This window comes from Zea mays, chromosome 2 (genome assembly GCF_902167145.1).
Source record: "Zea mays cultivar B73 chromosome 2, Zm-B73-REFERENCE-NAM-5.0, whole genome shotgun sequence".
In the NCBI taxonomy this organism is placed as follows: Eukaryota; Viridiplantae; Streptophyta; class Magnoliopsida; order Poales; family Poaceae; genus Zea; species Zea mays.
The window spans coordinates 30,417,480-30,431,307 of NC_050097.1; the positions used below are offsets into that span (position 1 = coordinate 30,417,480).

General features: G+C 44.0%; 2 protein-coding genes across 6 annotated transcripts; both read right to left on the minus strand.

The window, feature by feature from the left end:
- Window positions 1-895: 895 nt before the first annotated feature.
- LOC103646229 (disease resistance protein RPS2) lies at window positions 896-5,416 on the minus strand. Of its 2 annotated transcripts, XM_008670958.4 has the most exons (3): window positions 4,952-5,416; window positions 3,964-4,636; window positions 896-3,267 (listed from the first exon to the last, which is right to left on the minus strand). In XM_008670958.4, the coding sequence occupies exons 2-3, from the start codon at window positions 4,591-4,593 to the stop codon at window positions 1,126-1,128; spliced, it is 2,772 nt and encodes a 923-aa protein (XP_008669180.1). In that variant the 5' UTR covers window positions 4,594-4,636; window positions 4,952-5,416; the 3' UTR covers window positions 896-1,125. The 2 variants fall into 2 exon arrangements, with proteins under 2 accessions (XP_008669180.1, XP_008669179.1); XM_008670957.2 differs by having other exon boundaries at window positions 3,964-5,349.
- Window positions 5,417-7,583: 2,167 nt separating this feature from the next.
- On the minus strand, window positions 7,584-12,339 carry LOC100383522 (putative casein kinase family protein). Of its 4 annotated transcripts, none has more exons than XM_008670217.4 (14): window positions 11,696-12,339; window positions 11,544-11,584; window positions 10,800-10,869; window positions 10,569-10,717; window positions 10,328-10,423; window positions 10,015-10,085; window positions 9,354-9,415; window positions 9,074-9,137; window positions 8,900-8,984; window positions 8,644-8,770; window positions 8,490-8,563; window positions 8,340-8,400; window positions 8,145-8,239; window positions 7,584-8,050 (listed from the first exon to the last, which is right to left on the minus strand). In XM_008670217.4, exons 1-14 carry the CDS (start codon window positions 11,769-11,771, stop codon window positions 7,775-7,777), a joined length of 1,347 nt encoding a protein of 448 aa, XP_008668439.1. In that variant the 5' UTR covers window positions 11,772-12,339; the 3' UTR covers window positions 7,584-7,774. The 4 variants fall into 4 exon arrangements, with proteins under 4 accessions (XP_008668439.1, XP_020403500.1, XP_020403501.1 ...); XM_020547911.3 differs by having other exon boundaries at window positions 8,142-8,248; window positions 11,696-12,233; XM_020547912.3 differs by having other exon boundaries at window positions 8,145-8,248; window positions 11,696-12,231.
- Window positions 12,340-13,828: the final 1,489 nt, after the last annotated feature.

The following is a 13,828-nucleotide window of genomic DNA, read 5'->3' on the forward strand; positions in this document are numbered from 1 at the left end:
CAATGCATGCAGTCGTTTCATCCATGGGGGGACTGTCTCGTCGTTCGTAGTATTATTCATATTACACTGCACAAAAAATGAATGCTAAATGGGTGCTCGGCTCTAGTACACTGCACAAACAATATGCTACACACTCGACGCTAAGCTGGGCGGCTAGTGAACTGCAGAGCCTCACTTACCGCAGCTGGGCACGCTGGATCCGGTGAATGGCATGGTGAACGAACGTCGCTTGCCGCAGATCCGGGAATGCCATGGCACTCGCGCCGCATTGCGCGCTGGCGACGAACAAAACCGAGGGAGGAATCCGGCGCCGAACAGAGCCGAGGGAGGAAGCCGAGAGCCGACGACCAGTCTCGGAAGCAAGAGGGAGGAAGGAGATCTCGCGAGGAAGACGACGGCCAGTGAAAGAACAGAGAGTCTGAAGAAGAAGAAGACCAGTGTGACCGTGGAGAGGATGACGGTGCCCAGGGAAGACCGGCATGAACGGCAGAGGATGACGGCGCCCAGGGACGAAACAGCGCGAGGGCACGACGGGAAGAGCAAATGTGCTAATGACCATTAAGCGGGATGGATACTAAATGTTCAAACCATGAAGGATTATAATGTCATGATTTCAATTATCGCGATGGCGGTGCCAAATGTCTGAAGCCCGCCGTAGGCGGTGCCATGCTTACAAAATTCTCGGTTGACGGGGGGTTTGCGCCGAGAGAGGTCTTCGGCAAGCTGCCGCGGTGCGAGTGGTGGTTCCTCTCCAGTTGTGTCACTGGCAGGTGAACCAGGTTGAAATCAGGCCCACCTGACAGTGAGCCAATTGCAGTGAGGGACAACTGGTGAACAGTACATTTGGTTGAACCCGATGAGCATCAAACAGTTGTGAAGTGGTCATAGAGGACTATTTTTTATCCAAGTAGACAAATGGAATTTTATTGATCGCATTTACAGCAATACATGAATGAATCATATCATGTACAGGTTTGTGAACACAAGCAATATACACAGACTACCTGTAAAAGAAACAACTCGTCGCATATACAGATTCCGAACCGCTTATTCGTGGCAGCATTGAACGAAGCTTCCTGCCAACTGACACAGCAACCGCCGAGAACAGCTGAACGGAGGGGCCTGTCAGATTGGAATGAAGAACTTGCTCTCCTTGCCCTCCTTGTCCTCCCACTCCAGTTTCTCCCACCATTCAACTGAACCGCACACCTGCTTCAGTTTCCCACAGTTGTACGTGCTGCTCAGTGGGATGCTTCTCAGATTCGGGCAATCCTCCACCCGGATGGTCTCGAGGCTGGGAAAATTTCTTGGCTTGCAGATACTTCTCAGGCTCTTGACATCAGTCAGCACGATTGATCTCAGGTTCAGGAGCTCAGCATGCGCATTGTCATCGCTCTTGCACACACTTTGACCACCATCAATCCGTTTATCTTCCTGTTCTTCAGAAGGATGACCCTGACCCAGCATTGTTGTCTCTGCCTCATCACCGCTGTCTTCTTCAACAATCTTCAGCAACCCATCACAATGGGTTATGACGAGCCTCTCGAGCATTTCAAGTTTTAGGACCCATGTGATGTTCTTCAACTTGGGGCAACTCGAAATGGTCAATTTGCGGATGTGCTGAAAATGGTGGGGCGTTGGTGCAACAATGACGTTCTCCAGCACAGGAAGAACTGAGAGGGTGAGGAGCTGCAGGCCTGAATCTGATGCAGTCAGCTCGGTATCAGCAACAAGAGTGTTTAGATTATAGCATGATTCGACATACAGCTCCTCGAGTTGCACCAAGTGGTCGAGATCGGAGATTTTGATCGACTGCATTTCTCTACAGTACTTAAGATGCAGACGATATGTTGACTTTGCCAAAGGACTAGTCTTGTTCAGTTTCTTTAACACCTTCTCTGTATAAATAGTGATTCCAAGGAACATCAGTGCCTTCAGGGAATCCAGATTCAGGTCGTTGACGTCACTAATACCATAGTGACTGCGAAAGAGATTAAGAACTCTTAAATTGAGTAACCTTGAGCAGTTGTTCAAGGTATCTTCGAGTTCAGCAGTCACGCTGAGATCCAGATGCCTCAACTCTTTCAATAACCACAGCCGCTCAGGTAATAACCTAATACGTGTGTGTGACAAATTGAGATGCTGTAATGCAACCAATGTCTCACATTCTGGGAGTGTTGTTATTGCAGTGTGAGAAAGATCCAGCACTTTCAAGGAGGGCATAAACTTGAAAAACCCTGAACTCAGCTTGTTCAAATTTGGGTTATTTTGGATCAACAACGTAGTGAGGTTTTCACATTCCGGTGAGAAAGGAAGCTCTTTGATATCATTAGACATGATGGAGATCCTTGTCGATTCCTTCCACTCTTCTGCTGGTGGAGCACTATCCAAAGCCATCCCTGCTTGAACGAGAAACTTTTGATCTGTCTTGTTAACCAACCAAATCCCCATATGCCTGATTACATGGTGCATTTTTACTTTTGATGACAATGAGCTACCGGTCTGCAACAAGCATGCTGAAATAAGGCTCTGAATTATCTGATCACCCTTTTGACGATCATTGAGAAGCAAACCTTCAGCCAGCCAATAATCAACTAATGGTTCCTTACTAATAGATCCATATTCTGGGAAAAGAGTGCAGTACAAAAAGCACTGTTGTTGAGTGGGTTTCAGCCTGTCATAGCTGTATTTCAGCCGATAAAACATTTCATCCACATCTTCATTGCTGAACATATTGATGTCATTAGCAGCTGAAATCCATTCTCTTGGTCCTTCCAACCCTGCCACAGCAGTCCCAATGACATTGAGTGCAAGTGGTAGACCTCCACAACTGGAGAATATTTTCCTGGCCTGGTCCCGAACAACCTTGTTGAAATTCGGTGACTCAACTGCTGCAAAAGCCTCGTTGCTCAGCTTGCTCAAGAACAGGTTCCAGGCAGCATTATCATCCAAAACCTTCATTTCAATGCGGCTCCTCTGTGCACCCATCTGGAAGCATACTTCTTGGAAACGTGATGTCAGGATCAGCTTGCTTTTGCTCTTTGTGTCCGGAGTTGGGATACCGACATCCTCCAGTCGGAATCTCTTCCTTACGTCATCAAGTAACAATAGAAATCTTTTCCTGGCCAGTGCCTTCAATAGGAATCTGGCCCGTTTCTCAACTGTCTCTGATTCATTCCATGGCAAATTAAGCCTATCGGAGATAGTCTGCTGCATCTCCACTGTGTTCAGTGTCTCTGAATTGGATACTTCAATAAAAATAACAACCTGGAATAGACAATTTAAGGAAAGATATAAAAATGAATAGCAGTGCAAAAGTAATCTGTTGATATGATTGAAATACAAAATAGAAATATTGACCTTCCCCTCCCCCCTGATAGGTAATGTATCCAATATAAAGAGGCGAATTATGAATCCTGACTAAAAATAGCTAAAATTTCTGGAGAATGAGGCAGCTTTATTATATTTCTACAATTGCATATGTTCCAAAATATTTTTTTAGAGGAACCCTAAAAAAAACTTGTTACACACAAAAGAGTCGCATCCATTTCATGCTGTAAAAAAGGATGGTGCTACTTTCTTCTTCCTGTCTAATATGCACAGTTCATGTAAATATAAAATATCCATAGTTTACATCTGAAGCTGCAACATCTTCAGTTTGAACCAGTACTCATGAACAACATATTAGTTGTACTATACATGTGTCATAAATGTTTGGCTATACGCGAACAGCCGCATTTGCATTTCTCTCCCATTACTGAAAGTCTGAAACTCAAAAGTTCTGCAGTTTAATTTATGGTCGTTCTGCATATCATTCTGGATAAACTACGAGTGTAAGCAACACTCAGTTCATCATTGAAGCACTCCTATGTATGCAATTCAAAAGGGGAACACAAATAAACAGATTCTGGTATATTCTGATGAGTAAATTGCAGCTTTGGAGCTGAGGAAGCGAAATAGTACCTGGTAGTGGTGGTCTTTCATTTCGAGATCATTGTTGAAGGCGTGCAGGAGAGTCGTCTTGCCGATGCCTCCTTGACCCCACACACCAATTATGCTCGACTCGCCCTTCTCAAGCAAATCATGGACCCGAGCCAACATGGGCTCCAACCCAACGGTCTCAGTTTGGGGTAACTGACTGACGGCCCTCGGCGGTGGCTTGAACCCAAATGTCCTGAACCGCCTTCCTTCCTCGGTCAGTTTGTTCACCTCCTCCAGCGCGTCCACAACACGCTTGCCGATCGAGGCGCGGCGACGAGCGTGCACGGTGCACTGGCAGAGGCAAGAGAACCCCGACAGACTGCTGTAATCCTCGTCGATGGTGTCCAGGCGAAGCTCGTCGACGCGCTTGAGCCACGCCTGCACCTGAGGATCACAGACGTTCAGCTTGTCCTCCTCCGCCGTGACCCGCGCCCTGACTGTCGTCTCGACGGCGCGCAGGCTGTCCCGGGCCTTCTCGAGGTCGCCACAATTCGACTTGATGCGAAGGAACGCGGCCACCTCCCGGCCCACTGCCTCGAACACGCCTGTGCTTTCCAGACAACCGCACAGGGGTTCCAGGCACGAGCTGGTCGCGCTGATGGCTTCAGCCATCGGGGACGTACAGTGGTGAGCGTGCAGCAGGCGAACGAGGAATCTGCAAAAGGGAGTTGTTGTTTGAAGCTTATAAAGGAAGCATATGCGGAGGCTAGGCGCCACGCGGTGCATGGCAGGAATGGGGCAACACGGCAGACGGTTGCCCGGATGGGGATTGGATTGGAAGGATTCGGGCCTTGCCAAGAAAACGTCCGCGCGCACGTTGTTCGGTGGGCTTGCGGCTTGAAAAGTCATCGAATGGGAGCAAAATGCCAGGTTGGGACAATATCAACTGGCTGAGGCCGGACGCGGGAGAAAAGATCACTCTACGGCGAACCAGTTTCCTCGTCGTTTCTCGTGAAGATGAAGAGCCTACCAGAAGTGGAAGCAACGGTTGCCGTTGAGCCGCGCCGGGCTTCATTCAACAATGGCATGCGACTGTCTAAGGCAGGAGGCAGCACGGCGGAGATGATCTGGAAGAGGCAATCCGCCAAACACCTTGCGTGCGGCGCCACTCCTCCCGCGCGCGCGCACAGCTGCGTACGTGCCGAGAAGTTGCGCCCGCGGGTTTGTGGACGGCTGATGAATTGATGAGCTGGCACCCGAAGTAGATGCTGGGCAGGAAGAATCATTTCCGCCACATGGCAGATGCCAGCACCTCCGTTGACAACTTGACACTGACATGGAATGGAACCTCGTGATCAAGAGAGTCTAGCCTCTAGCCCTCTAGCGCTGGGCCGGGTAACTTGATTTTTTTTAGAAGCGAGACGACGTACGACGACGACCTGGACGAGTCGCCCGTGAGGTAAGCTAGTGGCTCCTTCGCGCCGCCGCGCGGACGCGGTGACGAGGCGCGGGGCCAGTTGGGTGTAAAGACATATACAACCTTATTTAATATAGAGATTCTCGAAAAGTTTTTAAAAGGCTAATTAAAAAAATACAAAATATAGCTTTTTCGCGAAGACAAAAACTTTTATATAATGTGTCTTTTATTTGTATTTATGATTTAGGGTCTCAGGATTATATTATATAGTCTCTTAGCTCTCTCGTATATTTAGAAAACTGAACTGATGTCTCAAGGTTATATATGCTCTAATATAACAGAACAATATTGTCTACGAATCTCGCGTTTCTTCCCTTGGCATATAATATACTTTAAGTGGCTATAATTTTTTCATCTTTTGTAAAGAAAAACAATTAGACGAGTCAATTAAACTTAACCTAAAAATCAATCAAATTATAAATTAGAACAGAGGAAGTAATAAAGTCTAAGGGTCTCTTTGGATTGAAGGACTTTAGAGAAAAAATGTTGAATTTCAGTTTTATAGGGAAAATCTTATTCATATCTTTGAAATGTAGGAATGAGCCAAAGGAAAAGTGAACGAAAATTTTCTATCTTGTCGATTTCGTATGGAGAACGTAGAAAAACAAAACATTGGCATGGACCTCTTTGCAAATTTTTATCGCGTAGGCAAATCATTACTTTAATGCTACTAATTTTTCCTATGATTCATCCAAAACATTATTTTTATGACTGATAACCTAATATATAATATTATATTAAAAATCTAATATAGGCATCGGGTGCTCGAACTCACACCCTTTCTCCAAAAATTTAGAGTTAACCACTAGACTACATGTACTTTAGTGTTTAGAAAATAAACAATAATTATATTTAAATAAATATTTTAATACTTACTTATATGATATATAACAACAATAAACCCCGGGCAGATGTAGTGAAAGAAGAATTATGCATTCCTATTATGCAAGTTCCTGTGTTTCATCCAAAGACTTGCTTTCTCAATTTTCCGTGCTCTCACCATCTTGCATTCTAGAGGGGGGCTAAACGTTTGTCTTTTTTTTCTAATGCCTCACTTTGAATGCAACAATTTCCTCTGGTACAGGTTCAACAAGATATCGTGGCCAACGTTTTGTGGACCACAGCGGCGACAGTTCGCGTTTGTTGTTGGAGCAACGCACAGCATTTGTAGCTGCAAAAAATCTACCTGCAACATAGGCTGACATATGTAGTGATGCAGATACACATCAGTGCATCTATATCTGTTCCAGTACCATCATATATTCATATTGTTCGTATCTTAAGAGGACTGCTGCCTGACTCACAGAAATATGCTCTCGCCAACTGGTGTACACGCATCGTACATGGAACTCTATTAAAGAAATTGACGATTGGGATCAAATGTAGACAGATCATTGGATTTTCTAATACTTTACGTTGAACATCAATCTCTTTACAGGACGTTTTTGGGCTCATCATATTTGACATTGAAGACCTTGTGGCGAAGAGATCGGTTACATTATACACTAACATACTTGTAAGACAACAGGTATTATCAGAACAAAGATTCTCCATCTTAAGTAAGTTGATTTTCTATTTGGTGGTATTATACCTAGCTGTGGTTCGTTTCATTACTATGCGTGGGATTCTAGGACGCGTTTCTTGTCGTAGCAATGCACAGCATTTGCAGTTCAGAAGCTACCGGCAAGCATAGGCTAACCCAGACGTCATATCGTCTAATCGTCTATCCAGCGCCATTGTGCTGACTCAGATACATGCCATCCGTCTGCACTGGGTACTCCCGCGTGTTGGCCAGAGTCAGAGTTGAATGGGGTTGCTTGTGGCTTCTTTTGTTTTTCCTTTTCCGTTGCAAAATTTTAAGTGTTGAATTTCAGTCTGCGCTTCTGGTTGAAGTCGAAGACGGATCACTACTTTTAGCTCAGTGAACGCCGAACGGGTAGACGTGTTCACCTTCCAGCAGAGCACAAATAAAGACGCATAAAATAAACACTCGGCTGACGGGTATCCTATTTCTACGTGTTGTATATACGCAGCGGCGCTCTGCACTTTTTCCAGGCTCCCCCGCCCCGCGTCCTAGAAGACAGAACGCCATAGAACTCCTGCAATGGTGTATCTTGCTATCAACTCCCCTTCGTTGTCTCACCGCCTGTCCTCAGATATACAGTGATCTACTAGGACAGCATAATTTAGCTTTGCTACGTAACTCTTGCGGGTTATTGGATTGGAGCAGCACAGCTCCGGGAAACAATCCCATAAGTTATATAATCTCTTTTATTCCGAAAAGAATATTTTCAACATACAGATAATGGAGCTGCCTGCTCAGCCCTGCATCGTCATCATCCAGAGTCCAGACCCTAGCCCATTTCGTCGGTTCCCTTATTTTCTCTTGTCAGCACCAAGTGAGAGCAGCTCGAGGTTCCTGATAGCGTCGTCATGTGAAGACCTTCCGATTTTTGACAAAGACGAGGATCTGATCTCCCTTTGGGCAGTCGGTGGGCGGCTGCTGCTACTAGGGGCCAGGCGGCCCCCCAAGCGGTTCGGGTCGCTTAGATCCCCAGAAGAGCTTGGTTTGCTTGATGAAATGACAGCTCTTCTTGATGTGCTCCCGTTGCGCGACGATGATTGTGGCCTTGCTTTATCCGAATCAACAGCCTACAGAAAACAGTATGTAGCCGGTGTAAGGTCTTCTGAAATCACTGCGGACTGATTAGCTGGTGTACAGCAGAACAGCAAAACATCTTACCACCTTGGATGGCATCAGTGACTCCAGAAGACTTCTGTGCTTGGTGTGCTCTCGATTGTGACCAGAACCAGATCCAGTCCTTCTAAACAAAGCTTCAGCTGCAGAAACTAATCTGTCAGAGATGTAGCTGTGCCACTTGTTGGTACAAAAACTCGGTAACTTTCACCAACTTATTTCCTAGCTCAAAGATTTGCGGACCTGCAGTTCTATCAGTCCTTTCTGCAGAAGGGCCTGCCAACCCACTCATCTTGCCGCTAGACTAGTTGCCAAGAACAAATGCACAATGTCAGCCCAGTGAAAAGCGCATCGGTTAATGAAGGGCTGGAAATGAATAGCATGTGTGCGTACCTGAATTTTGCTTTTATCTCTAAACTGAGGATATTTCATAATGGTCCAGTCAAATACATAATCTAGTTGGTACCCTGCAAGTATCCAGAATAAGCCACATCAGAAATAGACGTGCAAGGAACATCAATTATACATTTCGAATGTTTAACCATACCCTCGCGGATAAATAAGTCACGGAAGAGTCTCTTCAAATAGGAGTAATCTGGTTTATCTTCGAATCGTAGTGATCTACAGTAATGAAAGTATGCAGTAAACTCTGATGGATATGATTTACAGAGGACCTGTTTAGAAATTTGGCATGTTATTATCACAGGCAATTGATAGCATACTATGTTGTTTGAACAGCACATAAGTGATGGGATCATGTGAGCTTTGCACTTCACTGTCCCTTAATCTAAAAAATCAAGTACCTCAACTGGCGTCAGCATTTTCTTTTCACTGATCCTATCATACTTCTGCTTCTTTGTGCCAGCTTTCAGGCCTTGCCAAGGGAGACTGGGGGGTTCCAAAATGACAAGAAAATGTTATGGTGGCATGGTGCCCAAGAATGTAGGAAATCCTAGTGAAAAAAAATTATAGCATACCTTCCTCTTAAGAAATACATGAGCACATAACCAAGAGATTCCAGATCATCTCTTCTGCTTTGCTCTAGAAAGAAATGAAAAAAGTGCATTCAGATTTGTGGATGAATATAGCCTGCAGCTGATTGACTACAAGCTCAAGTATAGCGTTACATGTTTTTAAAGAGTTTTTTTATTTGTTGAAAATATTTGTCTTCCCTGTGCCCTTTGGCCTATAGATTCATTTAATGCTCAGATACTGATGATACAGTAGCACATCTGTATTTACAATCCACAAACTCACCAACTCCAAGATGGGTATTTACACTGGCATATCGTGCTGTTCCTGTGAGATTTTTGTTTTCCCTGTGGCACCACAAACAAAATGTATTAGCTTTTAAAATAATAACACACATAAAGTAAGCCTGGGTAGAAGCTTAGAACAAAAAAAAGAACCTCTAGGAGAAAAATGGAACAGGGAATTTTCATGTCAAAAATGAAAAGCTAATGCTAATCAGTACAGCAGCATTTTACAATGTTTCACATTGAGTATAGTTGGCTGCCCCTGGCCTGCTTATACTAACAAACTTGACCACTTTGGTTAAAACCAGTGTAAAACATCTTCCTATTATGCCAGATACCAGGTTAACCTTTCAAGAATGACCAAATTTTGCCCACGACAAAAGGTACAATTGATCTAAAATTCAACTTTCAGATAGGTTCAGAACCAAGAACCCAGTCATGTAATAAGCTGTTAACAAGCTGTTGCATAGTACATTACAAAAAAGGTTATGGTATGTGTGAACTATGTCAAAATGCCAATGGCATAAAAAACATTGAGTAGACAGGAATACAAACACAAAACTATGAGATCTATTTGGGATGGTACACCTGAATAATCTCCCACTTTCAGGATGCTAAGTTAGAAGTAGCTTTATAATTCTATAGCATATATTCTCCTTTACCTGTATGGTATGTGCTTATGAGTTTGGAGATCTCGATACTTCTTCGCAAGGCCATAGTCGATGACAAATACCTGTGGAGTGTGCTCAACTGTTTTCAGATCATCAGATGGCAATTTTGCCAGCAAGTTAATAGGCATTTCATAATCAGTAACATCATTCAACTTCACTTTTATCATTAGACATCAGATAATGGGATTCTTGAAGTGTCCCATATTCATTTTGGTTTACCATTGCTCAAATTAGTAGACACAATCACACAATGCTTCCAATAAGAAAACTGACTCTTAATGAGGTTAGCAGAAGTAGCACAAACCTGGTTTGCTTTACGTCCTAAACCCATGAGAAAATTATCAGGCTTGATGTCACGATGTAGAAACCCCCTTGTGTGCATGTATTCTACTCTACTGATCTGTATCCCACACCAAGGCATGTTATTTTTGTTGCAAAGACCAAGGAAATGCAAAGTGAAGAATTTATTGACACTACATCAGTATGTGGTTTCAACAGGTCCAAAACAGATACAAGAAAAATGTAGAACAGTAGGATAGACTCACCATCTGATCAGCAAGCATTAGTACTGTTTTAAGGGAGAACTTTCTGCTGCAGTAGTTAAATAAGTCCTCCAGACTTGGACCAAGCAGATCAATCACCATGACATTGTACTGCCCCTCCACCCCGAACCACTTAAGATGTGGAATCCCAGCTGCAAATCAGGACAGAAAAGAAACAAATCAGTAAAATACCAGTGTAATTGGCTAACCAAATCCTACTGTGGTTGCACTTACTTCCACCCTGCAAAAGCATGTATAGTTTTGATTCATAGTGAAGCTGTGGATGTCGTGATGTGACTGATTCCTAATAAGAAGTCATATACGCACAAAACATATGGTGAGCAAGCAGTCCAGAATTCCTAATAGCAACTATGGCAAACAATTTCAATCATCTTAGGAAGTTGCACTGGATATATCTGTGCCAAAAATATTGTTTGATATGCCACTGTTGATATTACAGCCTTGGAGCAACATTCATCATCAGCTAACACACTAATTCAAATTAGCATATATTGACGAAACATAGCTCCAGAGAAGCTAATCCCAACTTAAAGAATAGTCCAATCAGTACAAACGAGATTAGTTTCTAATGACTGCTTTTCAGCATCGAGGAGTGCTACAGGTTCATTGACTCAAATTTGTACACTTGTCTCCCGAATAGAATTGTGTGGAACAAATGATTCATTTTACAAGGATGAAGCTGATTACAGGATCCAAATGGTCCCGCTGTTGACAACTCTGTCGCAAGAGGCATAGACACATGTGGATAACATCATTTCTGACTTTCTGTACAGGAACGTTTGTGCTGTAATTGCCGAGCTCCTAATATGCAATAATGCTTGCAAGGTGGGTAGCAAGCGATTAGGCTAACTATAGATTTCAGTAACTCCAACTAAAGTTAACTCCTAACACTGAACTGCTCACCAAAACATGGATAGTGTGGACACTAAAATCATGCGGAAGTTGTTAGTGGTATACCAGTTTGACAGCCACCTCCTCGCCATTCTGCACGTTCACGGCTGCACACAAATCAAACAAGCACAGTCAGAAGCACGAACACAACGAAGCACACCCGGAGAAAAAGGAAAAGTGAGCTCCACAAATCAAGGACCCGTCATCACAGGGCGTACCGAGGTAAAGTTCCCCAAATGATCCACTCCCGATCTTCTTCCCGAGCTTGAACTTGCCCCCGACTACGTGCTCCATTCTGTCAGCCAAACGCGCGCTCTACACTTACAACCACCAGCAGCTCCCCCACCGACAGAGAGCTCGCTTGCTTCCCCTACCTGGCACGCTGGCACCCTCAGATCCCAGCCAAGCGCCTCAAACAGCTCCACGAACTGACCGCATTGCCCCGGCACCGCTGGCCTCGACGGGGCCCGAGCCTAAAGCGACCGCCGAACCGACGAGCCCCGTGCCGAGCGTCGGCGACGTCCCCGCCGCAACGCAAGTCAAGCTCACGCTGGAGCCGATCGCGGGGTCCTGTCGGCGAGCGGGCCTGGGGATTCGCGGGGGGGGAGAGATCCCGGGCGAGGCGATTCCTCGTCTGGATTAAATTATAGCTGGAGCATTTTTTGGAAGCCGACGCGAGTTAAAGAGGTGTGTCGGGAGGAGGAAGACGGGGGAGTGGGTGGGAGTGGGAAAAAAATGCCGAAACGGAGGTGGCGACTGGCGAGCGGATAGGACAGCGGGGCATATGGAGGGGTGCTTTTTTGCCTTGCGATTCGCGATTCCTTCCGGTTATCCGCCGCGTGCAGTGTAGGAGAACCCTAGCTCTCCGCACAGATTTTTGGTCGTCTTTTGGTATAAGTTGTCACGTCCTTGTCGCTCGTCGTTGGCGTATAAAAAGTATGTATACGCGTACGGTGAACTCCTGCCATACGTAGAACTCAACATCTCAACCCCTCTACCGTATCCACTTCTCTTCATTTCTGGTACGTGTAGTGCTAGGCTACTAGTATCATTAATTAACACTAGGGAGCAGGGACAGAGCATATAAGGGACCGACTAATTCATAAATACTATATTATAAAAAATATTATATAAAGTTATCAAGTTTAAGCACTCGACGTGAAATAAGAATTCTAGATCTTTATAAATTATTTCAGTCTATGAGCCCGTTTTCTAGCTAATTGATTTATTGAATTAAAGTTGTGACGCAAAAATAATACCAAAATAATAAAGACGACATAACGATAAATATCCGACTGATGAGATTCAATTTTTATATAATGACTATAGTATTCATAAGGCAGTTAACAAATTTTTGAGAGAATTAAAAAATCCAACTAGCCTCGAGGATCCATGAAAATTCGTCAACCTATGCAGGTATATGTCAAATTTGTCGTGCGTGTACCAACTATCAGGTGACAACTTTAGTTGAAATTTGTAGATTCTATTATCCACGAGGTCTAATGTAGTATGTATATAAGTTGTTGGGGCTCATTCTGCTGCTTCGCGTGATCACTTTCTTTGGACTTTGGTTGTAGGCTATGACAGAGACAAGTCAAGTGGTCAGTGGCAATCGACAACTGTCTAGCCAAATGATAGGATGAATCATAAGAGGTGAGGTTCAGGTATCATTGTCTATAAGCGAATTAGGTTTGATGTTTCATGCATCGATTGATCATTCAACGAATATTTTATCTTATATTCCTTGTCTCTTTTAGACTTTGGTTGGCATACTACAATAGAGTTATGGATCATGTATTACCGACCATTATATTAAACATTTGATTAGTTGCGCTGCACAAAACATAGAGTATAAATATTATCTTGTATGTGTTGTAGTCTTGGGAGGGGCCATGGCCCCTGCCGGCCCCCCTTTGACTCCGCCCCTGCTAGGGAGCATCATCATTAAGGAAAACATGTCTGGTTAGTTCAATATTTTGTAGATTTGAACCAATACTATAGTATTGAAAGTCGTAAGTTGTTTGATCGATACTCGCCAAACATAATTTCAAATATCAGTCTACCTTAAAACCTTGGTATTTTTGAAGTTTTGGATACTCCATTCAAAACCTTAGTTTCTTTCCTATTTTTTCCATGCATCTCTTGTTCTAGGGTGGGCGTTTGGGTTACTCGAAAATTTTGGGTCGGATAATTCGAATAATTCAAATTACAGTTTTTGAGAATTGTTACCCGAAATTACAGCGGATTATATACTACTCGAAAATTCGGGTTCGGATTCAGGTATTTCTGAACTACCTGAATTGTTGTGCCAGCTTCATAAAAACACATGCACCCAACCAAATCAATATAGA